At 44.2% G+C, this 27,210-nt stretch overlaps 1 protein-coding gene across 1 annotated transcript in view; it reads right to left on the bottom strand.

Annotated features, from left to right (window-relative positions):
* Positions 1-3,598, bottom strand: part of ADRA1B (adrenoceptor alpha 1B) — a 60,306-nt gene extending 56,708 nt beyond the window's left edge. The window contains exon 1 of the mRNA XM_049874237.1: positions 2,398-3,598. Coding sequence (XP_049730194.1) covers positions 2,398-3,346 — 949 coding nt within the window. The 5' untranslated portion in view covers positions 3,347-3,598. The remainder of the gene's footprint in view (positions 1-2,397) is intronic.
* Positions 3,599-27,210: the final 23,612 nt, after the last annotated feature.

Below are 27,210 nucleotides of genomic sequence, written 5' to 3'. Positions count from 1 at the left end.
GGTGGTAAGAGATCTTGCTTTTCATGCGTGGAAGCCAAGGACCTGAGATGCCAGGAGGACAAGAGCACAGAAGGATGTGGACAGAAAGGAGAGAAGAAGTAGAGAGAGTATGAGTGAGAGTGTTGGGTGGGAAGAAAATAAGGAGAGCTTGATGACTTGAAGGAGTCCCTAGGTGGTCCAATGGTTAATGCATTCTGCTACTAATCAGAAGGTTGAAGGTTTGAGCCCATGCAATGATGCCTTAGAAGAAAGGTCTGGGGATCTACTTACCAAAAATTAACCACTGAAAACTCTATGGAGCACAGTTCTACACTGACACATGTGGGGTTGCCATGAGTCAGAGCTGACCCAAAGGCAACTGGTGGTGGTGATGATTTGAAGAGCAGGATCCCGAGAGAAGCCACATCATGCCACACCACCATGTGGCTGGGGAAGGTCTAAGCCTTGAAGTATTTACAGCTCTGGCATCCAGGATGCTGGAGTCTAGGAGAGCTGAGAGATCCTTCCTGACGATGCTCTGGTCACAGCCTCTGCAGGCTGGGGGGGAGGGGGGGGGACAAGGAAGAAATGGGAAACACTTGGTTCTCTTCTGGGTCTTTAGTAATAGGTGTAGGATTGATAACTTAGTGGAGAAGGAGAAAAACACAGAGCTATACCCTACAGGTGATTGGGGTTTGGTTTTGCATCCTTATGGCTAACTTCGATGGAGCATTTGGTGTGCACCACTCTGTGCTAAGTGCCTTCCATGAATCAGTGCAAATTCCAAGCAGCAAATTATTAATTAACTCCATTTGCAGATGGAGAAACTGAGGCTCACAGGGGAGCAGTCATTTGCCTGAAGTCACATGACTAGTAAGTGGCCAAATCACTTGTGTACAACAACCCCAATCTTTGTAATGGCCCCAGTGCAGTGTGAACTTTCGTCCACTTTAACCCCAACAAGCCTGCAAAAGGAAACAGAAAGCTTGGGAAAGAAAAGGCAGCTTCTATGCAATGGGATTTGATCCCGCCTCGGGGGGTAGAGCTTCAAAGCCTTTTCAATGTAACACCATTGAAAATATTTCAGGAAAGCATTAGCCTGGAAGCCTGCCTTAGAAAAGATGACACAGAGAGTAGGTCAAACAGCCTTTTTTTCTTTCTTTTTCTACTTTTTTTTAAAAAGGGAAACTCTTGATAATAATTTGCTTTCTTTCCACTTGTCTCTTTTTTCTTGAATGCCGGTTACTTGTGGGATTTGGTTCTGTTCAGTTTTGACTGAGATGCTGGTGTGACTGCAGGTATATGTGGTCCAGGGAATGTACCAGCTGTTGCTTCTCCTGATATCATGGCACACAACTGTGTTATGACCACTTCCCTCCATTCATTTTCTGTGGTGTCTCCCAGGGATATGGAAGACATCAAAGCAGATCATTGCCTCGGAGAAGGGACTAGGGTTTCCCAAGCCATGCGGACAGCACATCACAGTTCCCTCCTCTAGGTTTATTTCCTAATCAGACCGTGGCTTCTGTAGGAAAAATCAGGGAACCTTTTCAACCATTCAGCTATTAGTAGGACCACCAAACCAAAAACGATAGATACATTTGTTTATAGGCAGGAGGGATCCACCTAATTCCATCTTACCAGCATTTTGCATCTGGCAGGTGAAGCTAAGGGATAACTATAATTTAATTCTGGGGCATCCCATGAACCATCAGAGTTAGGAACATTTCTGGATGAAAACTGAGAATGTGTGACCCTCTGGTCATCTTCTCTTTGAAATTTCCAGCTTTAGTTAACTTAAAGGCTGGTGCCGTTGTAAAATGCTCTTATTAACTGATAATGAAGGGAGTGCACTGAGGTGGTAGCAAGTGGTGAAGGCAGGAGGGGGAGAACGCTGCCTCTGCAAAGCTCATCAGACGCGTGGGTCTCTGCAAGAGCCCTGGAAATGCTGAATGAAAACTGCCTTTCTATGTACGAGCTGCCTCCCTGCTTCCTGAATGCCGCGTCTGCAGTAACTACAAACTATTTTGTATGCTGCATTAGTGACGCTGCCTTAGCAGACACATCATTACTACTGAAAGGACGCTGGTATGATGTTCAAGCCCAGTGTCCTTTTTAATTATTAAACCAAGGCCGCTGAGTGAGTCTTCCCACATAGCAGATTTTCCTCCCATGCTTCTATTTCAAGTGGCTAAGCATACCTTAGTGCGTTTCACTAGCACCTGAGTTGGTTCTTAGCCAGCTACCCAATCTGCAAAGCCTTTGCAGAACAAACAATATTATCCAAACTCTAAACACACACAGAATACATTAAAAAATAAACAAAACTAAAAAACCACACACACACAAAACTTAAAGCTCATTGGTCAACCCAAGATTCCAAAATGCTCAGTTCCCCTCTGCCAGTTCCCGGCTTACCAAGTGGTAGAGCGATGAAGAAGGGTAGCCAACACAAGATGAACATACCGACCACAATGCCCAAGGTCTTGGCTGCTTTCTTTTCCCTGGAGAATTTAAAAAGTTTGACAGCTATGGAACTCCTGGGGTTGTGGCCCTTGGCCTTGCTACTGCTAAGGGGGTCCTCGTGAAAGTTCTTGGAGTGAATCCTCAGGGTGAGCTCCTTGGAGTTGGACATCTCCTTCATGACTCCCGCTTCCAGGTTCTTAGTGGTCCTCTTAGCAACGATGTAGACCCGGCAGTACATGACCAGAATGACCGCCAGAGGGATGTAGAAGGAGCCCAGGGAGGAGAAGAGGGCGTAGAAGGGTTCTTCAGTGACCCCACATTCCTTGTCATCGTTGGGCGCTGGCTCCTTCCATCCAAGAAGAGGCCCGATGGAGATGACCGTGGACAGCACCCAGACACTCAGGAGCGCCAAGATGGCCTTCCTGCGGGTGACCAGTGTGGGATACTGCAGAGAGTAGCGCACCCCAATGTAGCGATCGATGGAGATGGCGCACAGGCTCAGAATGGACGCTGTGCAGCACAAGACGTCCACGGCCGCCCAGATGTCACAGAAGATCCGCCCCAGTACCCAATAGCCAAGAATCTCGAGGGCAGCTGAGAAGGGCAGGACGGTGAAGCTTAACAGCAGGTCGGCAATCGCCAGGTTGACGATGAAGTAGTTGGTGGGCGTCCGCAGGTGTCGGTTGCAGGCCACAGACAAGATGACGAGGATGTTGCCCACGATGGCAAAGAGGATGAAGGCGCCCAGCACCAGGCCCACAGAGATGGCCCTGGTGATGTCCAGCTGGGGCAGTGTGGAGTTGCTCGAGGTCTGGTTGGGGCCAGTGAAGTTGGCATTTTTCAACTCTCCCCAGTGGGCAGGTGCTGATGTATTGTGGCCGGTGTCCAGATCGGGATTCATTTTAGAGTCCGCCCTCCATAGCCAGGGGGTGATTGGGCTGGAAGGGCTGCGGTGGAGGCTCCTCAGCTGCCCTGAAACTTTACTGCCACCGTGGTCTGCTTCCCAGAGGCGCCCTCCTGGCCAGAAGTCATCTCCCCCGGGCAGCCCAGCCCGGCCGCACGTCTCCTGCCTGCACCGAGCCGCTCGCTCGCCTGCTCGCCTGCCAGAGGGAGGAGGAGAGGAGGAGAGAGGGGACGAGGCGGCAGCTCCAAGTTTAATGGTCCACGTCAGGCGCGCCGGGCCGGGCTGGCGGGGAGCGCCGGGGAGGAGGGGGCGGCACGGAGGGGGGCACCCGGCTCGGCCCGGCCCGCGGCGGCTCGGCGGACAGCGGCGCCTCCTCCGCCCAGCGCCGAGGAGGGTCTGCTTTCAATGAGCCGCCTCTGGGCTGACTGCACGGCGGTGACATCAGGCGGGGGAGCCCGGCGCCCTGACTCCGCGCGGCACTAGGGGGCAATGCGGGTCCAGCGAAGGCGCTGCAGCCCCGACGCCGCCAACCTGGTCAGCTGGAGGCCAGCCGCGCCCCGCCGCCCTCAGGGCAAACCCTTTGGGGATGGAGGAGCGACCTGGGCGTGAGGATCCCCTTTCTACACCCCAAGGTGGCCCGCTGGGATTATATCTCCTCCTAGACACTCTTCAGTTTCAAAAGTGGAGTGAGGGTGCTTACCTCTAACAGGGGGTCCTGGAATAAGCCCCCAGATTTAGGGAGACGTGCAACTTTTCTAGAACCTAAAATAAAGAGGAAGAATTCCAGGGTTAGACAGGAGAGAGGGACTTGATTCAAATCAAATCAATCCCCACTCCTTTTCTCCCACCTGAAATCTCTCTGGCCGCATCATAATAAAGCCTCGAGGCTTTCATTCGTTCATTTGTCCAATCATTCATTCATTGACTCATCTAGTCATGAACACATTGTTACTGAGTACCCACTGCATGCCAAATGTTCTGTTCTAGGCACTGTGGTCAAGTAGACAAAGACACCTGCCCTTTAAATAAGTAAATATGAAAGATGCCTTATGATGATAGGTGTTACAAAGAAAATAAAGCAAGGAGGGGGAAACGGAGTGGTGTGCGTGGGGAAAATAGACATTTAAAATGGGGTGCTCAGGGTGATGTGAAAGTGATATTTGAGTCAGGATCTGAAGGAAAAGAGGTAATGAGTTAGTTGACTATCTGGGGGTGAGGTTGCAGAGTGGGTCAGAGACCTCCAAGCATCAGGGGAAGGGATATGGGGGATCTTGTTTGTTTGTTCGTTTGACTGACAACTATGTTGCACATTCAGCTACAAGGACACACTCCGGAATCAGGTGAATGGTATTTAGGAGAGAAACTTGCCCAGTTGCCGCCAAGTCAACTCCAACTCATGGTGACCCCATGTGTATCAGAGTAGTACTGTGCTCCACAGGGTTTTCAATGGCTGATTTTTCAGAAGTAGATCGCCAGGCCTTTCTTCCAAGGTGCTTCAGGGTGGGCTATAGAACCTTTGACCTTTTCATTAACATCTGAGTGAGTTAACTGTCTGCCTTACCCAGGGACTCCTAGGAGAAAAGGCTTGGCCCCCAAAAGTGGAGGAAAACCTTATGTTAGTTAACATTTATTCAAGATTTCTTATGTCCTAGACTCTGTGCCGAGTTCCCTTTGCATTTCCTCAAGACCCTGAGAGAGAGAAACCTATTATTACCATCATTCCCATTTTGTGGATAGGACACCGAGGTACAGGAAGTTTAATTCTTTGCCTAAGTCCACACGGCCATCACGTAGAGGAGCTGGGAATTGAACTCAACTGCGGGTCTATTCCAAAGTTGAGCATTTAACCGCAGTGCCACGGTTTCCCCTAGGGGCAAGGTAGGGGATGGACTGTTACCGATGGAGCTATATTCCAAGTAGTAAGTTCTGGAGCCCAAACTATTGGTGGGAGGGAGCTCATGTTTATTGAGCTCCCAGTGATAGCTGAGCATCTGCTCGTTTTCTTTTACTCTTCACAACAATCCTTTGAGAAAGGCATAACCATTCTCCATTGACAGCTGAGAAAACTGTGGTTCAGAGAAAGTTATTACATTCCTGAGGTCAAATGGCTAATAGACCCTGGCATAGCAATGGGCAGTGACAGTGGGAGATGGAAAAATAAAGCCCAGTTCCTCTTTGCATTCCTGTCCCCAAGGCTGCATCTTGGTCTTCCATCACCCTGCCCTCTGGTGCTCTTGGTAATCACAGCTACCTGAGATTCAGGGGTAGGGATGAGATGGTCATGCAGGGTGATTTACATCTAAGCTCCTCAGTCTAGGTTCTTAACCTCTTTTTATTTGGGGGGAGGCAGGTGGTTATCACACATCTATTTAAAAATTTGATGAAAGTGTGGATTTTCTCCTGCCAAAACATGCACACTCCCAATTGCACCAAATTCACAATTTCTAGTTCTCCGAAAAATCTTGTGGTAGAGACGACCCTGAAAACTGATGGTGGTGCAGTGGTTAAAGAGCTCAGGCCACTAACGAAAATGTTGGCAGTTTAAAGCTACGAGCTGTTCCTCGGAAACTCTATGGGACAGTTCCACTCTGTCCTATGGGGTTTCTGTGAGTCAGAATGGACTTGACCACAACGGGTTTGGTCTGGGTTTTGTTATCTCAATTAAACTGGCTTAAGTTGTATTTGAAGATTTAAAAATAAGAAATTCACAAGTTTATAGTGATTTAAATATTTAAGAGTTCTCAGAGCCCTAGCTTGCCCATCTTCCCATTTGGGGGTGGCCCAGGAAAAAAAAAAAAAAGGAGGCGAATGGAATTGGCAAGTTCACAGAGTCAGTTTGGTGCAGAGCTGATTTTCAGGCTCAGTTTCCCTGCTTCGCAGACCAGTCCTCCTTCCTCTGCCGAAGACAGAAGCCACTCACGAGACCAGGAGTTCTTAAACAGTGTGATTTGAGATCAGGAAAACTTGGGCAGTCCTCCGCCAGGGGTCTTTATGAAGAAGAGAGGCTGTCCTTCATCCTGAATGGAGACAGGGGCCTGGACCAGAATGTACTCTTAAAGACCTCTAGCTAGCTCCAGGTTTCAGGGGAGCTTCCGGATCAAGATGGACTAGGAGGAAAAGCCTGTCAATCTGCTTCCAAAAATCAGCTATTGAAACACTGTGGATCATAAAGGTCTGTTCTGCAACCAATTATGGAGATGGTGCAGGACTGGGGTATTTCATTGCATTGTGCATCGGATCACCATGAACAAGCTCCGGGTGGTTCAGCTTTCCTGTGCTGGATAAAGTGGCCCCTGTAGGCAACCTTTCTGCCCCCCTTCCCGCTATCCCTCTTCCCACAAATCTTCCCTAGTGGGGGAGAGAGGTGGGTGGCATACACTTATTTCCCATCGTTTCTGTTATATCTTCAAGTCTGGGATGATGGCACTTCTCTTGGACTGGTTCACTCCCAATGGGAATTGGGAAGAGGAAGAGAATGCCAGTAAACTGGCAGAAAGACAGGGAGGTGGGGAGGGGGAGGGCAGGGCAGAATGAAGAGCAAGTTCCAAGTCCACATTTCGATGGTGGTGGCCCATTTCCCACTTCCCTGGGCATTAATTTCACCAGCTATTGAACAGGCAGCAATACACCATTGAATTTAGAGTTTTTTTTTGTGTGTCTACATAATCACAGTGACCAGCTGCAATGTGAAAACTCAGCCCATCAGACATTTTTCTGTGGTGGTAAAAGGCCAGGAAAACAAACAAACAAAAGCAACAACAAAAAGCAAATCTGAGACTTAGTGTTGGTTTATATTTGTTATGAGAGTAGTTTGTTACCTAGATGAGAATTTATGTCTTAATTCAGGTGTATGGATGTGAAAGAGATTATTGAGCCCGATAGAGAGGTTCAAAATCTCTGCAGTTTTCAGACATGTTGCCATTTACCAGTGTCTTTCACGGAGACAAAGCAAACATCCCACCATGAGGTAAAACAGGTATTAGCCTAATAGCAGTCATGTACCAGGACCCCACGAAGGAACCTTTGCTAATGGTCCTTTTCTGGCTGCTCTTCCCCTTCGGTCACTGGAGATGCCTCTTAACCCCTCTGGCTGATATCTGACCCGTGGAATTGACCATTTGTTTAGGTGTCATGAGGATACCGACGATATTTCATTTTCTCGGTACTCCCTGGGGCCAAGCCAAGCAGAGAGCTCTGACTCACTCGAGGCTTGGGGAAGAAGAATCTTTTCATTATCCATCTGATTACATTAGAAACCTCTGATGTTGCAAGCTCCTATTTCTGTGAGCCCTCTAGGAGAAGCTGCCACTGAGTTTGACCTGTGGGGAAACTGAGGCTCTGGGAGGCTGAGGGATCTCCTTAAGGGGGTCTATGACAGGAAGTCTCTCACCTGTGCTCATGCCGTTTTGCACCATTCTTTCTTTCTAGCTCTCTCTAGTTTTCCATTCAACCAGCCATATATAGGAGCATCAAGGTGTATGTAAGGCGTCAGACTAGCGCTGAGAGGGAATCAAAGATGAATTACATTAAGCACGCAATAACCTAGCACTGAGCTAGGTGCTGTGGGAGATGACGATAAATGGTCCAGGCACTGTGCTAGGCACTAAGTGTGCATCTACTCAAATACTCACAACAACGCAAGGTAAAAATGCCCCCCATTTTTACAGAGAGGAAACTGAGGTTCAGAGAGGTTCCATGATATGCCCAAGGCCTTTCTTTGGGTAAGTCAGCAGCACTGGTATTCAGAGCAACCCCATCTGCCTCTACAGCATGCATCCTTCTGCACCATGCTGAGATTGAAAAAAAAAAAAAAGGGCAGCAGGAGACTCAGCTTCAGCCCTGAAGGAAATTACAGAGAGACAGAATGTGATCAGGATCCTGGGTGGGGTGAGGTAGGTCAGGGAGGGCAAGGCAGAGCTGTTCAGGAGAGAAGGTTCCATAGACAGGCTCCTTAGGTCAGGCTTCCTTGCCTCCCCAGTCAGCACTTGGTCTGCTGAGGAGTTGAGAACAGACTTGGATTCTAATCCTGTTACCATCATTTGACAGCTACTAATGTCGCTCTGTGGGGGAAAGACCTAGCAGCTGCTCCCATCCAGATTAAAGCCTAGAAAACCCTATGGGGCAGTTCTACTTTGTCACTATGAGTGGAACTTTACTCGACGGCATCTAACAACAACAATGTTGCTATGAGTCGGAACTGACTCAAAAGAAATGTGTTTGGTTTTTTGGTTTTGGTTTAATGTGACCTCAGGAAGGATAGTAAAGTGATTAAGAGCCTGAGCTCTGGCATAAAACAGACCTGGGCTTATGTCCCAGTTCCGCTAATTTATTAGCTGTGTGTCTTTGGGCTTGTCACTTAACCACTCTGGGGCAAAGTTTCCTTACCTGTGAAATGAAGATAATAGTAGTCTCTACCTCACAGGGCTGTGGTAAAGATTAAATGTGAGAATATGGTAAAGTGCCTAGCACAGAGAAATAATAGTAGTAATAACAGCCAAGAGTTATTGAGTCCATCCTATACACTAGGCAATGTGCCAAAAGTACCTTATATATATTGTTCCATCTCACCTTTATAATAATCCTATGAAGTGGATGCTATTATTATGGCCTTTTTATAGATGTGGAAACTGAGGCCCAGAATGGTTAAATAACTTTCCCAAGGTCCCTTGCCTAGCAGGTGGCACAGCTGGAAAGCAAAGCACCCAATAAATGAGGCTAAAATGAAAAAAAAAAAAAAAAAAAAAGAGAGAGCTGGTTCATGAGGTACTCTGGGTTGAAGGAAAATTTTTGCCCTTCTTTAGCCCAGGTGGGAAGTGATGAGAAGCACCCTTTCTTTTGGGCAAGGGACAACTACTGGAGCAGAGGCGCTTCTTTTGCCACCAAAGGCAGCAGGTGAGAGGTTCCCAGCAGTGAGGGACTTTAGTTTCCTCTTGGCAAAACCGCTTTTCTCTCTGGTAATTACAACACTCACTGATGAGCAAGGACCCCCCTAACCCCGAACTTAGTCACACAGCATTCCCTGGTGGGGTAGAGAGAGCTCAGCAGCTATCCTTTGCAGTAGGCTGGCGGAGATTAATTGCCAAGTCATCCAGGGGCTGAATTCACATCACATGTTTGCGGAGAGCCCAGAAGCCCTGATTTGGGTGCGAGGGTGGGTGGGCGTGGAGTCCTGGAGTGTGGAATCTGAAAGCTCTGCCTTTTCTGGAACTGGAGAACCGTTTTGTTCTCCCTGTGCCCCAGGAAGCTACTCTGGTGGGATGGGATAAACAGGTTGCCAACACCAACCCCAAACGCTGCAGAGTTGAGGTCCTAGGGGTGAGTGTGCTGTTTTCTTGAACGACTCTGGCTGTTCCTTTCTGACTGTGGGCTTACCTCCATCGCTTTGCCTAGGAACCGCGATGGCTCCAGAATTTCCGTTAAAAGGTTTAAAGGTGGATGTGCAAGTTGGAATTGATTCGATGGCAATGGATTTGGTTTGGTTTTATGGTTTCCCCAAGAATGAGATGTCACTTGCCCTTATTAAAGACGGATGGTAAGGAGATGTTAGAGATTTACTGGGGCCAACATCCTCCCAGGAGTCCGTGGGTGAGCAAGTAATTAACTCGCTCAGCTGCAACCAAAACCTTGGAAGTTTGAGTTTACCCAGATGTGCCTCAAAAGAAAGGCCTGGTGATCTACTTCTGAAAAATCAACCACTGAAGCCCTGTGGAGCACAGCTCTACTCTGACACAGTTGGTGTCACCATGAGTTGGAGTCACCTCAAGGGCAACTGTTTTCTTAATGCCTTCCCAAGATGCCTTGGCATTGCCACAGCCAGATATTTATTTTTTTAACCACATTCACTGAAACCATCAAAGGTTAAAAAAAAAAAAAAAGAGCTTAAGGAAACAGATTCCTCACAGCTGCTTTTCAAGGTGCTGGCCCCTCTGTGCTCCATTGCCTCAAGTCAGAATCACAGACTTCTGAAATGTCAGAAGCAGAAGAGCCTAGCGATCATCTAGTCCAGGGGTCAGCAAACTACAGCCTGTGGGCTAAACACAGCCTGGCTTGTTTTTATAAATAAAGTTTTATTGGAACACGTCTTTGCTCACTTGAATACGTATTGTCTATGGCTGCTTTCACGCTATAAGGGCAGCACTGAGTAGTTTCTACAGGCATCATCTGTCCTGCAAACCTTGAAATAGTTACTCTGGTCCTTTGTAGAAAAAGTTTGCTGATCCCTGATGTAGTCAAACTCTCTTATTTTACACGTGGGGACACTGAAACCCAGAAAAGGAAAGGGATTTGCCTGAGTACAAATGCTCTGTGAGTAAACTAGCACCAGTAGATGGGTGATTTGACTCTACGCCCATGGCTCTTTTCTGCCACTCTCTCTGCTGCCATGTAGTTCTGCAGCATGGCATAGGCTCTGGAGTCAGAGACCTGAGTTTGAATCCTGACTTTGGCTGACCAGATGTGTGACCTTGGGCAAATTATGTAAACTCTTTTAAAAAAACTCTTTTAGCCCTCACTTTTTCATCTATGACCTGGATATAATGCTTTTCTACTTTTTGAGATCTAATATAAATACAAGGTGACTTTAAGTATATAGTCTGTAATCCATAGGGTTTTCATTGGCTAATTCTTGAGAGTAGATGGCCTGGCCTTTCTTCCTCGTCTGTTTTAGTCTTAGCAGGAGCCCTCTTGAAACCCATCCACCATGGGTGACCCTACTGGTATTTGAAATACCAGTGGTATAGCTTCCAGCATCATAGCAACATGCAAACCACCACAGTATGACAAAAACAGAGTACTTCATCAGGAAAGACCAACTGTTGAAGAAAAAATCATATTTTGGTAAAGCAGAGGGCCAATGAAAATAAGGGAAACCCGCATTGAGATGGATTGACGTAATAGCTGCAACAATGCACTCAAACATACCAGTGATCATGAAGATGGCACAGGACTGGACAATGCTTCGCTGTGTTGTATGTAGGTTGCCATGAGTTGGAGTCAACTTGACAGCAACTAACAACAACAACAACAAAAGCAACAACATCCACAGCAACATAGCCTGTAATGCTTAGGCTAGGTAGGACCTGGCTCAAAAAAAACATTCAACAAAAGGCAGTTGCTACGATTACATGGATGTCCTCTGCAGCTTTGTATGTATTAATCTTATCTCGCCAACTCCAAATTTCTTAAGGGAAAGTGCTATTCCTTACCAGCAGTTCTTAAACTTTTTGTGTCTTAGGCTTTAATGAGAATTGGCTGAAAGCTGGGGACGCTGCCTTTCCCCCAACTTTTCCTGAATTTTTTATTGGGGGCTTTCTCAGTGCCAAGTTCCGCCAGAGCTCCTTGATTGATTGATCTGCATCCTGTTACTTCTTATTTGTTTGCCGAACTCCTCTTATTGCAATTCTCTGTCTCTAGGCGTATCTTCTTTCACTCTTGGGCAGCAGAACTAACCCAGTGTTTTACCATTTATCATGGAGCTGAACTTGAATTGAATAAAATGAATTGACATTGGCTTCGCTTGTCCTCCCGGAGTTTACAGTCTAAGACGAATAATGGGAATGTGCGTCTGAAGAGGTGTAGAGAACTGTGTCTGACATTGGACAGAGAAGTGAGTTAAATGAGGAAACATAAATAAATGACATGGGGTTCAAATTTCCCTATCCTTCCTCTTTTATACTCTCTGAACCAAACCATCCAATCCTTTTGGAGGATTTTCACTTGTAGTGGCACCAAATTCAGAAAGACCTGAAGGAAGTGGTGGGAACCTTTTCCTTGGGGGCATCTAAAAATTGTATCTGGACAAATTGTTAGAGCCCAGCTTAGGAGGGGACAGACTAGGCCCTTAGGGACCAAGACAAGGATGTGAAGACATAGGACAGTTTTTACTTTCTCATCTCCATTCACTGGAAGAGGTGGCAGCGTAGGACCCTGGGAGGGGGCGGGCATGCTTGGGAAATGGGATATGGCATCACTCTGGGCCCCATGGGCATGGTGGAGTGGGAGGAGGCTGAGAAAGAGGCAGTTTTCTTTGCCCATCTCTATCGGGTAATGAGGAATGCTGGGACAGGAAATGCCCAGCGTTTCTCAGCTCTTTACTGAAGGCCAAACAGACAGATTTAGAAGGTTGCCTTGGGAGTCCTGAAAAGATGAGGGGAAAAGGAGACTCCTTGGTCTTTCTGCCTCTTGTGGGACTGCCCTGGGGAATGCTTGGGAGTAGGGAATGTGGAAGGATTTGTGGAAACTTCTAGACAGGAGCAACCTGGTATTGTGGCAGTTGGCTGCATGGCACGAACTGTAAACCCCTGGGAGGCCCAGATATCTCCCCTGCCCTTTGGAGTGTTATACTTTTAGAGGTAAGCATTGCCCTCTCCCTCTGGCCCTGTTTTAATGAGCTGTGTCAAACTGAGTGCTGTTAGGCACTAGGTTTGTGCCAAGCGAATTCACATGCATCATCTCATATAATCCTCCAAACAACACTTTCGTTGTAGATATTGTTGGCTCTAATTTACAAGTGAGGAGACTGAGGATAAAAGAGATTAATTAATTTGCCTAAAATGACCCAGAGATGGGATTAGAGCAGAGGCAGCCTGACCCTACAGCTAATACTTTTCACCTCCCAGATGCCCTAAATTTGGCTGCAGGCTGGCCTTACTTCTAAAAACTACAGGACCTTATAAACACACCTCAGCAGGCTGGGGACCAGGATCCAGGGAGGCAGAAGCTGTTTTAGAGTGGGTGCACAACAGAAACATGGGCTCTTCTGTGTGGTCAGTTCCCAGAACTAAATTTCTCCTCCTAACCCCTCCCTGGAAACCTCAAGTAAGCTCAAGAGTTTGTATCAGCCTACTGTCTCAACTCTTCGAAAGAGAAGGTTGGGGAGACCTGATTGAATAATTGTCTTTAAATCTGGAAAGGTTATTGATCCCATGATGGCAGCCAACTGTTACCCACCTTTGTTTAAGACAGAAAACACATATAGACTCCAAAGACAGCATGAGAGATGCCAGTTAGCTCTAAGGAGCAGCTTATTAAACAACAGACTGGTTTTATCCAGGCAGATCAAATCCTAGCTCCTGGCACTTCCTAGCTTCTGTCTACGTATTTGTAATAAGGGGCTGTTTATAGTATTTGCCACGTAGAGTTGTGAAGATTAAATGGCACTGTGCCTGGCACCTAGAAAGCTCTCAATCAATATTAGTTATTGTTGATATTTTGTATAATTTTAAAAACATAAAACAGATTTATCAGCATCTAGAGTATTTATAGATTTTCCTGATTGATCTCTCAGGGATCCTTCCAATCTTTCACTTGCCAGTTGATGTAACTCTTTTTTTCCCCCTGTTATAAATAGCTCTGAAAAAACAGAAAAAACAGTGGCTAGAAGAATAAAAATAATAGCTACCACTTATTGAGAGCTTAATGTGTGCTAGGCCTCGTGTTACGTGCTTTACATGCATTATTTCATTTGAACACAAGAGTCCTATCAGGTAGCAGAAATAATATATCTGGCTTCTGAGATGCAACTTCTGAGATTTGCTCTATCATACCTGGAAAGCCCAGGGCTTGCTGGAAATGTTTCTACACACAGAGACTCCCAGTGAGGTTGGAGACCAAGCCAGTATGGGTGTTGGTGGGCTTGGAGAGTGGGATGCAGTAAGTAGTTGATCCAATGAGTTGGTGTGAAGAGAGAAAGAGAAACCAACCTTGGTCCAGAAGGCAGGGCAGTGGCCACTCAGCCTGTAATTCTTGGGTACTCGTATTGTAGTATCAACAGTAATTTTCCTGTGTATTAGACCAAAGAGGCTCACAAACTATTGCACCAGAGGCAGACCATTTGTGCCCTAGAAGTGCAGGGAAACAAGAATTGCCGCCTGCTCCCAGATACTGCAGAGAGGACCAGGTCCATGAGAGATGAAGAGGAGGAGCAGGGAAAAGACAGGGAACAAATTACAATGAATATGTATTTTTCAATTAAATTCTAGTGGCTGAATCTAGTAGTGAAAAGAATTCAATGTGGAGCTGGTTTCTTTCAAGTCGAGCTTGGAGACTTATCCCCAAAACAGTTGGTCAAGCTCCAGTTGTGAGAGTTCAACTCTTTGGTGTCACCCGGAATCTTCAAGATGTTCCTTTGTTCAATCTGGGGAACTGCCCACTTTATTCCTTCTCGGTGCTGCTCCATCGAGAACCCAGGAATTTAGAAAGGAGGGAACATGGAGCCGTTGAGCCTGTAAAAGTCAACTTTATTGGGTATGAGTCACCGAAAGTGGGCCTTAAAATGCCCACTGGTTATTCTTATTCAGTAGATCTGAGGTAAGGAACAGGGGAAAGTATTTTTTTACAAGTCACTCTGTTGCAGGAGAGCTGCAGACTTCATTTTGAGAAACTTTATTGTAGTCCGACATTTCCATTTTACAGATGATCAAATGGAGGCCCTAAAGTGCAAATGACTTGGCTGAATGTCTCATAGAGAGGATTCTTACAGAATCCAGTTATTGAACTCAGGTTATCTGACTTCCAGTCCTGCCAGTCTTGCCCCCACTGGTGTCATTAAAAATAGCTTTGGCCTCCACTTGCTGTGGCATATTCCTTGCCCAGTCCCTCCCCGCTTTCACACCTCAGCTCAAGGGTCACTCTCTTTGGGAAGGCTGTCTTGCTACATCCCTACCCCAGTTTCGGTGAGGTTCCTTTGTTCTCTCGTCCCAGAAAACCATGTTCCTCTCCTTCACAACATTTATCTCACTTTGTGGTTACACGTTTGTCTGTGTGACTATTTGATTAATATCTGCCTTCCTCCCTAGACTTCAGGCTAAATGAGTCCAGGGACAGTGTTTCTTTTTGCTAAACCAAGGGCCAAGCAGGGTGTCAGACAATAACAGGTGCTCAGTAAATATTTATTGGGTGAATGAATGAATGAATGAAAGGGATAACATTTGTTAGACTTTTGTCTTCCGTCTTACTTTCTCTTTTTTGACTTTTTTTTTTTTTTGCTTCTTCATTTTGACTTAGCCTATTTGATTCCAAATGCCCAGCCCATTTCTAAAACCAGAGCGTCCCACAGGCAAAATCATGTAAGAGGAAATTTGCTTTGATTGTGTCTCTGTCTGTCTATCTGTCTATCTATCTGTCTCTCTATCATCTATCTGTCCATCTGTCCGTCCATCTATCATCTCTCTATCTATCATCTATCTGTCTATCTGTCCGTCCATCCATCCATCCATCCACCCTCCCACCCACCCACCCACCTACCTACCTACCTATCATCTTTCTGTTTTTGTAGTGAATTTTGTGTTAGAGATCCATTCCCTTCTATGTGATCTTTTCTGATTTTGAACTTAGCCCTTCCCCAAGACCCCAATGCTCTCATGTTGCCTCCAGTGACCCCTAAATCCTGACCTTTTCTAACCTTCTGTTCCTTGTCAAAGTATACCAGTCTAATGTCCTATTTCCTCAAGGTCTGGTGAGTGTTACGAACTCTTCAAAGTGATGGATTTCTGCCAACAATGGATTATGGCCTAATCTGTTGTTTCTCCTCCCCCTGCCTTTCTTATTTGAACTAAGGTCGTCACTTCCTTAACCAAAAGTGTGTGTTCCAATGAGCTGGTCAAGCCCTTGCTATTAGGGATCATCCTCTACGGAGCCCAAAAACCACTAATGGTAGGAGGAGGATTCTAATGATCAAAACACTTTACTGAGCACTGTTGTTAGGGTCTGAGGGACATACAAAGATGAATAAAAAGCATTTCTTCCTCCCAAGAATCTTTATGGGGTGTTAAGTCATGAATTCACATTCAATAATGGCATGGCAGCTAAATAACATTTCAGGAGAGTTCATTATCTAGTTTCTTGCCAAACAAATGATGGCAACAACTGTTATGAGTTTAAATTAGGCCATGTGTATAATGGACTTTATACTGGGCCTGGTACATAGTGGGCCTACACAGTAATGTTAATTTTTCTTCCCTATAAGGAGGAAAAGATTTTCCTATTGTAGAGTGGGTTGGCTGGTCTCCACTAAAGAAGAATGCTTTCTTTGAGGCTTGTGAAGAAATTTTTCAACTCCATAAATGTACTCATTTGCACTCAGAATGGATTTCTATTTAGGAACAATTATTCTCTTTACATTAAAGCAGGTCCCTTAGGACCCAGGTTAGCCACACTTTTTTCCTTGCTGTATGTACATAGAAGGAGATATGCATTGAGAATCTGAGCTGAAAGGGACATTAGAAGTTGTGTAGCCTTTCCCTCATGTCATAGATGGGAGACAGGCCAGACAAGTGACTTCCTGAAGGCCACTCAGAGACAGAACCAGACAGAATCTTCTGATTCCCAGCCTGAAACTCTTAAAAGAAATATACTAAAAATAAATACATATTATTTTCATTATTTGAATGCTAGACAAAAGAAAATAGCTTTAAAAATTCATCAAGTAAATTATGTTATGGTAGAACTACGGAAAATTATAGAAAAGGAAAAGCATCCTGCATTCTACTATCCAGAGAGAACATCACTGTTACCATATTGGCAAATGTCTTCTAGACTTTTCATACACATGCATGAGAGCATATTATTTGGGGCTATAACCTCCATCAGCCTCTCTTTGTATCTGTAGCTGTCCCTGAGTTCCTCACCTCTCAGGCCCAGGCCGACCCTCCCCTCCAGCTCCAGGGGTGGACACAACCTAATCAGAGCCAATGAGTGCCCAGGCACCCTCTTGCCATGGGATGTGAAGATGATGTAAGGTCTGGAGCAAGGTCTGGAGGGCTTCCGGCCATCATGCAACCACAGTGGGGAGCCTGTCTCCGTGTGGAGCCGAATGGAACTGAGAGATATCAGCTATCCTTGCCACACACTCCCACAGGAATTACTGCAATTATCCTATCTTGTAATGTGGCTGGTTGGCTGTTGTTAGTGGATCTACTTCTTAGGTGAGGGACCTTGAGCAAGTCCTTTCTCCTCATTTATAAAATGGGCTTAATACTTGGTGGACAGTAGTGTGGACAATAAGAATAATGACAATCATTAAATTAACAGCTGCCTCTATTTATTGTTGTGCAAACAGTTAAGGGATCACTGCTAACCGAAATGTTGGTGGTTCGAACCCACTCAGTGGTTCTGTGGGAGAAAGACCTGGCGACCTGCTTCCATAAAGATAACAGACGAGAAAACCTTACGAGGCAGTTCTGCTCCGTCACCTGGGGTCACTATGAGTCAAAAATGACTGGACGGCACCTAGCAATAACAATATGCGAGGACTTAGGTAAAGTGGTTTAATATGTTATCTCATTTAATCTTCACATCAGCCCTGGTCAATAAATGAGACAATGAATGAGAGAAGTAGGGCTAAAGTACTCTTTTGCAGATGTGGAAACAGAACAGAAAGGAGGGTTGATTTGGGGCTTCCAAGGGCACACAGCAGTCAGAGGCAGGACCAGGATTTGAGCTCAGACACTGACATATAATTCTAGGTCTGTGGTTCCACACCCATTGTCTTAGGTGATTGTCATTTGACAGATGAGAAAACTGAGGCGGAGAGTGGATGAGGGATCTGCTTATGATTGCCCGTGTAACGGCAAAGGTCTGAGAGGCAGGACCAAGTCTCAGATCCCCTGATTGCTGGTGCAATCGTTTTGTTGACTGATTCCTTCTGCCTCTTTGAGCATTTGGTATGGGATCAGTGTGCTATGCAGGGACTCTGGCTGGGGGATATCTGTGTCCTTCACAGGGGGCATTGTGGGAGCTACTGTAGGGCTGTTGAGTGAGAGGCTGGGACACTGGCCAGAGCCCTCTGTCTGCAGCACCCCACTCCTGGCTGTGTTCCAGAGTTCCCTAGGTAACCATGGAGGACACAGCCAAGATTTATGGGCCCACTGCTCCTGAGCAACTACCTGACGTGATCTGTCCAAGGGTGATCGTGTCTGGCTCCCAGATGACTCATCGGAAGGGGAACAGGCAGACTGGTGGTGGTGCACGAGGAAGGAAAACCCCCATGTTCTTACCTCCTACAAGCAAAGGGACCTAGAGGAGTTTCTCTACTGCACAGACTGCTAAAATCACAAATGTTCAAGGCTCCCATTTTATAGATGAGAACTGAGGCCCCATGCCATTCACTCCTTCATTTATTCCATGAGCGTTTGTTAAGCAGTGGCCTTGCGCCAGGTATTGTGTTAGACTGTGTGGGAGAACCAAACATGGGTAAAACACAGACTCTGCCATCAACAGTGCTATTGGCTTAGTGGTGGTGGTGGTGGTGGGGCAGGGGGGAATATAGCATGGAAACGTGGAACTATACCAGGATGGAAATTTGAATTGGGAGAGGACCCCAAGGGTTAATATGTCCATTGTTTGAGTTTGAATAGGTTCACTTCACGTCAAACATTCTTTGAGCATCTACTTCTAAGTGCTGAGGACAGCTGAGATGAATAAGAAATCCCTAAAGAAGGTTTTAGGAAGGTTTTTGGGATTTTTCTCAAGATAACATATATGCTGAGAAAATAATCTGAGAAGTTGGACTATATGAAGAGGAATGGGTGTCAGGATTAAAGGAAGACTTATAAACAACTTGCAATATGGAGATGACACAACGTTGCTTGCTGAAAGTGAAGAGGACTTGAAGCGCTTATTGATGATTATCAGTATGAGTTGCCCCTCAGCATAAAGAAAACAAAAATCCTCACAACTGGACCAGTAAACAACATCATGATAAATGGAGAAAAGATCGAAGTTGTTAAGGATTTCATTTTACTTGGATCCACAATCAATACCCATGGAAGCAGCAGTCAAGAAATCAAAAGACCCATTGCATTGGGCAAATCTGCTGCAAAAGGCCTCTTTAAAGTGTTAAAAAGCAAAGATGTCACTTTAAGGATCATGATGCACTTGACCCAAGCCATGTTGCTTTCAGTCGCCTCATATGCATGTGAAAGCTGGACAATGAAAAAGGAAGACCAAAGAAGAATAGATGCCTTTCAATTATGGTGTTGGTAAAGAATATTGAATATACCATGGACTGTCAGAAGAATGAACAAATCTGTCTTGGAAGAAGTACAGCCAGAATGTTCCTTGGAAGCAAGGCTGGTGAAACTTCATCTCACATGTTTTGGACATGTTACCAAAAGGGGCCAGTCCCTGGAGAAGGACGTCATGCTTGGTAAAGTAGAGGGTCCGAGAAAAAGAGGAAGACTCTCAAGGACATGGATTGACACAGTGGCTGCAACAATGTACTCAAGCATAGCAACAATTGTGAGGATGGTGCAGGACCAGTCAGTACTTGGTTCTATTATACATAGGGTCGCTGTGAGTTGGAACTGTCTCAACAACACCTAACAACATATCTATTTGGTTATGGGGAATTTGAATAATACAGAATTGGAATTACTTTTTATAGCAGATTCATTAGTTCATGTTGGTATTTAGCAAGTCATTTTTTTAAAATTGTGCTTTAGGTGAAAGTTTACAGAGCAAATTACTCTCTCATTAATACACAAATTGTTTTGTGACACTGGTTGCCAACCATGCAGTGTGTCAGCACTCTCCCCTTCTCGACCTTGGGTTTCCCATTTCCATTCATTTAGTTTTCCTGCCTTCTTGTCTTTGCATTTGGGCTGGTGTACCCATTTAGCTCATTGTATACATGGCTGAAGTACGTGTGTTATTGCTTGTTTTATAGGCCTGTCTAACTGAAGGCAGAACTTCAGGAGTGACTTCAATACTGAGTTAGAAGGGTGTCTGGGGCCATTCTTTTGGGGTTTCTCCAGTCTCTGTCAGACCAGTAAAGTCTGGTCTTCTTTTTGCAAGTTTGAATTTTGTTCCACTTTTTTCTCCCGCTCTGTCTGGGACCCTCTATGGTGATCCCTGTCAGAGCAGTTGGTGGTGGTAGCCAGGCACCATCTAGCTGTGCTGGACTCAGTGTGGTGGAGGCTGTCGTAGTTGTGGTCCATTAGTCTTTTGGGCTAATCTTTCCCTTGTGTCTTCGGTTTTCTTCATTCTCCTTTGCTCCAGATTGGGTAGGATCTTTTTTTTTTTTTTTTTGATCCTATCCTATTGGGATCCCATTGCATCTATCTGGCCTGTGCTGGAGCTGTGAGGGGGTGCACCTGCTGAGAAGCCTCTCACTGCTCCCTCTCCCTTTACCTTCTGAGGAAGGTGAGCATATTGTGCTAAGGTGGAGGAAAGAAAATAAGATCTTGCTGTGTTCTTCCAGAGAGTGAACTGTCTTTGGTCTCTGCTCCTTGGGAGCCTGTTGGAGTGACATGCATATAATTCATGAATAATTTCAAGATAATGTGCCTTCTTCAAAAAAAAAAAGCAATGCATCCATATCCAGGCTTTCCCCTTCAGAGTAGTCACCTCAGGAAGTTGTGATCTTATTTCAATAATCCTGTTAAAACCATTTTCTCTCTTCTTCAGTATTATTCTCAAATCAATGCATATCCTTGTGACCATCATGGTGGAGTCCAACAATCATTGTTTGGGAGCAGACGTGACTTTTAGATGTGGTTAGTAGTCCTTATGAAGACACCCTGCATGGGTTCTTGGTTTGTTTGCCCAAATTCATTCCATGCACCCACTGTGTTGCTCTGTGTGGCTGGCGGGAGTCTACCCAACCACCAGGCTGCTGTTCCAAGACCTCCCTGTCATCTGGCTTCCAGCTGGGTTTTGCCAGTGGGGTGTGGTGGAAGGATATAGGAGAGAGAAAGAATCAGGACATTTCTTCCCGTCTCTCTCTTGGAGCCTTGTTGGTGTAGTGGTTAAGAGCTTGGTTATTAACCCAAAGAATCAGTGGTTGGAAACCCTATGGGGCAGTTCTATGACCCTATAGGGTCGCTTTGAGTTGGAATCGATTCGACAGCAACGAGTTTTTTTGTTCTCTCTCTGGATACCTCTTTGGGGCTGTTTCTGGTAGAGGCTCATCACTTTCATAGGTCCTGTTCCTGCCAGGCAGTTTCAATAGTATAAACATATGTTAAAAAATCAATGGCTTGCTATGTACCAGCATGAAATTGCTATAAAATATAATAGAAAAATATTCCATTTACAATATCAACCAAATATATAATACCCATGAATAACTTTAACAAGAAGTGTGTAAGACCTACATGAAGAAAATGACAAAACTTTTTTGTTGTTAGTTGCCGTCATGTTGATTCTGACTCATGGTGACCCCATGTGTGCAGAGTAGGACTGCTCCATAGGGTTTTTCAAGGCTGTGACCTTTCAGAAGCATATTGCCAGGCTTGTCTTCTAAGACATCTCTACGTGGGTTTGAATCACCAACTTTTCAGCGAGTAGTCAAGCACTGAATTTTTAGTGCCACCCAGGGACTAAACTTCACTGAAAGACATAAAAGGGAAATTGAATAAACAGAAAGATGTATCATGCTTCTGGAAGTATTGTGAAGATGTCAATGTCCTACAATGTAATCTATTAATTTAATTTGATTCCATGAAAAATACCAATGGGATTTGGAAGGAACTTTACAAAATGATTCTAAAGTACTTCTGAAAGAGTTTATGCATAAGAATAGCCAAGAAAATTGAGAAAAAGGGTTATGTGGAGGGAATTGCCCTACTATATGTTAAAATGCTTAAATATGTGATGGTAGGTAAAACAGAATGCTGCTGGTACAGGATTAGGCTGGCTGGTCATTGGAGTAGAATACCAAAAATCCATTGCCATCGAGTCAGTTCTGATGCATATTGGCCCTACAGAACAGAGTAGAACGGCCCTATAGAGTTTCCAAACCTGTGAGCTTTATGGAAGCAGACTGCCACATTTTTCTCCCATGGAGTGACTGGTGGGTTTGAACTGCTGACCTTTTGTTTAGCAGCTGAGTGCTTTAACCATTGAACCACCAGGGCTAACAGGCCATCTAAAACCAGACCCAACTATGGAGAATAATTAATATGTGATTAAGATGGCACTTCCATTCTTCATAAAGGGTGTGAATTTTGGATATTTGGAAGAAATGAAATTAAAGTCCTACTTCCCACCTTAAAATCTCTATAAATTTCAGATAAATTAAAGATTTAACGTCTAAATTATAAAAGTATTAGACGAAACCATAAGTGCCTATTTTTAGCTTTTTGAGGTTGAGGAAGTTCTTTTTAACAATAGTATCAATGCTCTGACGGTTAAGATTGCGTGTCAACTTGGCTGGGCCACGATTCTCAGTTTTTTTATGTGATCACTCCCATGGTTGAATCTACTGTGAGTAGCCAATTAGTTGAAAGGGAATTTCTTTGGGGGTGTGGCTTGAATCAGAATATGAATAGACTGGCTTTTTGCCGGCTCTGTATCCTGTGGCTGCCTCATGTTGGTCTAACCTCTGGTTCTTGGGACTTGAGCTATCAGCTTATCTGCCAACCCTGGGATTTGTTGATCTTCACGGCCTGTGAGCAGAGCCCTGTCCTCTGACCTGCCGATCCTTTTTTGCCCATCCCTGCAGCTATGTGAATCGGGAGAAGCCTTGCGGTCTTGCCTGCCAATCCTGGGATTCATCCATATTCACAGCCTGCAAGCAAGAGCCCTGCTTTCCAACCTGCTGACCTTGGGTTCACCAGCCCCTGCAGCTGTGTGAATAGGAAAAAGTCTCTATCCTAATCCACAGATTTGGGATATTCCAGCCTCTGTAATTGTATGACCTGTTTCTTTGATATAAATCTCTCTCTCTCTCTATATTTATATGCTTTACTGGGTTTGCTTCTCTAGAGAACTCAGCCTAAGACAAATACCATTAAAAAAATAAATAAAAGAGCCATAAAAGAAATAATCATGAATATAAAAATGAACATCTTATGTGGCAAAAATCCCTGCACTACCAAGTTAAAAGACAAAAAACCCAAACCCAGTGCCGTTGAATCGATTCTGACTCATAGAGGCCCTATAGGACAGAGTAGAACTGCCCCATTGAGTTTCCAAGGAGTGCCTGATGGATTCGAACTGCCGACCCTTTGGTTAGCAGCTGTAGCACTTAACCACTACACCAGCAGGGTTTCCTAAAAGACAAAAGATATATTGAAAATATATTTTCAGCATATATTCAACATACATGACTAATAGTTAATATGCTAAACAAACAAACAAAAAAACCCAAACCCACTGCCATTGAGTCAATTCCAACTCATAGTGACCCTATAGGACAGGGTAGAACTGCCCCATAGGGTTTCCAAGGCTGTAAATCTTTACAGAAGCAGACTGCCACATTTTTCTCCCGAGGAACAGTTGGTGAGTTCAAGCCCCGATCTTTTGGTTAGCAGCCGAGTGCTTTAACCATTGCACCACCAGGCTCCAATTAATATGCTAGATATTTAAAAAGTCCCTATAAACCAATCACAAAAGGATGAATAACATCTGAATAAAAATGTGAACAGAACATGAATGGGATAATTCTTTTTTTTTTAAATCCTACTCTAAGTGAAAGTTTACAGTTCAACTTAGTTTCTCATATAAAAATTTATACACACATTGTTATGTGACCCTAGTTGCTCTCCCTATAATGTAACAGCACACTCTTCTTTTCCACCCTAGATTTCCCGTGTCCATTCAACCAGCCGCTGGCCCTTTCTGCCTTCTAATCTTGACTCCAGACAAGAGCTCCCATTTAGTCTCATGTATCTACTTGAGCTAAGAAGCCCACTCTTCAGGAGTATCAGTATCATTTTATGTCTTACAGTCCAGTCTAATCTTTGTCTGAAGAGTTGGCTTTGGGAATGGTTTTAGTTTTGGGTTAACAGAGTCTGGGGGCCATGTCTTCTGGGGTTCCTCCAGTCTCAGTCGGACCATTAACTCTGGTCTTTTTACTAGAATTTGAGTTCTGCACCCCACTTTTCTCCTGCTCCGTCAGGGACTCTCTGTTGTATTCCCTGTCAGTGCGGTCATTGGTGGTAACTGGGCACCATCTAGTTCTGGTCTCAGACTGATGGAGTCTCTGGTTTATGTGGCCCTTTCTGTCTCTTGTGTCTTTGATGTTCTTCATCCTCCTTTGCTCCAGGTGTGTTGGAACCAATTGATGCATCGTAGATGGCCGCTTGCTAGCTTTTAAGACGCCAGACGCCACTCACCAAAGTGGGATGAAGAACATTTTCTTAATAAAATTTGTTATGCCAATTGACCTAGATGTCCCCTGAAACCATGGTCCCCAGGACCCCGCCCCTGCTATTCTCTGTCCCTCGAAGTGTTTGGTTGTATTCAGGAAGCTTCTTAGCTTTTGGTTTAGTCCAGTTGTGCTGGCTTCCCCTGTATTGTGTGTTGTCCTTCCCTTCACCTAAGATAATTCTTGTCTACTTTCTAGTTAGTGAATACTCCTCTCCCTCCCTCCCCACCTTTATAACCATCAACAAATGTTTTCTTCTATGATTAAATGTTTTCTTGAGTTTGTGTAATAGGGGTCTCATACAACATTTGTCTTTTTTGCCATTGACTAATTTTACTCAGCATAATGCCTTCCAAATTCATCCATGTTATGAGATGTTTCGCGGATTCATCGTTGTTCTTTATCATTGCGTAGTATTCCTTTGTGTGAAGATTCCATAATTTGTTTATCCATTCATCCACTGATAGGCACCTAAGTTGTTTCCATCTTTTTGCTTTTGTGAACAGGGCTGCAATGAACATGGGTGTGCATATATCTATTTGTGTGACAGCTCTTATTTCTTTAGGATATATTCCAAGGAGTAGGATTGCTGGATTGTATGGTACTTCTATTTCTAGCTTTTTAAGGAAGTGGCAAATCTATTTCCAAAGTGGTTGTACCATTTTGTATTCCCACCAGCAGTGCAAAAGTCCAGTCTCTCCACAACCTGTCCAACATTCATTATTTTGTGTTTTTTTGAATTAATGCTAGCCTTGTTGGGGTCAGATGGTATCTCATTGTAGTTTTGATTTGCATTTCTCTAATGGCTAATGATCGTGAACATTTCCTCATGTATGTGTTAGCCACCTGACTGTCTTCTTTGGTGAAGTGCGTGTTCATATCCTTTGCCCATTTTTTAAATTCAGTTGTCTTTTTGTTGTTGAGGTTTAGCAGTATCTTATAGATTTTAGAGATTAGACCCTGATTGGATTTGTCACACCCCAAAATTTTTTCCCAGTCTGTAGGTTGTCTTTTTATTATTTTGGCGAAGTCTTTTGATAAGCATGTGTTTGATTTTTAGGAGCTCCCAGTTATCTAGTTTCTTTTCTGGTGTTTGTGCACTATTAGTTATGGTGTGTATTTTATTTATGCCATGTATTAGGGCTCTTACTTGTGTCTCTATGTTTATTTCCATGATCTTTATCGTTTTAGGTTTTATATTTGATCTTTGATCCATTTTGAGTTAGTTTTTGTGCATGGTGTGAGGTATGGGTTTTGTTTCATTTTTTTTTTTTTGCAGATGGATATCCTGCTATGCCAGCCCCATTTGTTAAAGAGACTGTCTTTTCCCCATTTAACAGACTTTGGACCTTTGTCAAATATCAACTGCTCATATATGGGTGGGTTTATGTCGGGATTCTCAATTCTGTTCCATTGTTCTATGTATCTGTTGTACCAGTACCTGGTTGTTTTGACTACTGTGGTGGTATAATATGTTCTAAAATCGGGTAGTGTGAGGCCTCCCACTTTGTTCTTCTTTTTCACTAGTGCTTTAGTTAGCCAGGGCCTCTTTTCCGTCCATATGAAGTTGGTGATTTTTTTCTCCATTTCATTAATAAATGTCCTTGGAATTTGGATCGGGATTGCATTGTGTGTATAGATTGGTTTGGGTAGAATAGACATTTTTACAATGTTGAATCTTCCTATCTATGAGCAAGGTATGTTTTTCCGCTTTTGTAGGTCCCTTTTGGTTTGTTGCAGTAGTGTCTTGTAGTTTCTTTGTATAGGTCTTTTATGCCTCTGGTTAGACTTGTTCCTAAGTATTTTATCTTCTTGGGGGATATTGTAAATGGTATTGATTTGGTAATTTCTTCTTTGAAGTTCTCTTTGTTGGTGTAGAGGAATCCGATTGATTTTTGCATGTTTATCTTGTATCCTGATACTTTGCTGAGCTCTTCTATTAGTTCCAGTAGTTTTCTTGTGGATTCTTTAGGGTTTTCTGTGTATAAGATCATATCATCTGCAAGTAGAGATACTTTTACTTCTTCCGTACCTATCTGGATGCCCTTTATTTCTTTTTTTAGCCTAATTGCTCTGGCTAGGACCTGCAGCATGATGTTGAATAAGAGTGGTGATAAAGGGCATCCTTGTTTGGTTCCCATTCTCAGTGGAAATACTTTCAGACTCTCTCCATTTAGGATGACGTTGGCTGTTGGCTTTGTATAACTGCCCTTTATTATGTTTAGGAATTTTCCTTCTATTCCTATTTTGCTGAGAGTTTTTATCAGGAATGGGTGTTGGACTTTGTCAAATGCCTTTTCTGCATCAGTTGATAAGATCATGTGGTTCTTGACTTGTTTTATTTATGTGATGGATTACATTGTTTTTCTAATGTTGAACCATCCCTGAATATCTGGTATGAGTCCCACTTGGTCATGATCAATAATTTTTTTAATATGTTGTTGAATTCTATTGGCTAGAGTTTTGTTGAGTATTTTTTTTGTCTATGTTCATGAGGGATATTGTTCTGTAATTTTCTTTTTTTGTGGTGTCTTAACGTGGTTTTGGTATCAGGGATATGCTGGTTTCATAGAATGAGTGTGGGAGTATTCCATCCTTTTCTATGCTCTGAAATACCTTTAGTAGTAGTGGTGTTAACTCTTCTCTGAAAGTTTGGTAGAATTCTCCAGTAAAACTGTCAGGGCCAGGGCTTTTTTTGTTGTTGTTGGGAGCTTTTTAATTACCTTTTCAATCACTTCTTTTGTTTTGATTTATTTAGTTGTTCCATCTCTGT

This window comes from Elephas maximus, chromosome 2, assembly GCF_024166365.1.
Source record: "Elephas maximus indicus isolate mEleMax1 chromosome 2, mEleMax1 primary haplotype, whole genome shotgun sequence".
NCBI lineage: Eukaryota > Metazoa > Chordata > Mammalia > Proboscidea > Elephantidae > Elephas > Elephas maximus.
This window is presented reverse-complemented; position numbering and strand designations above follow the sequence as displayed.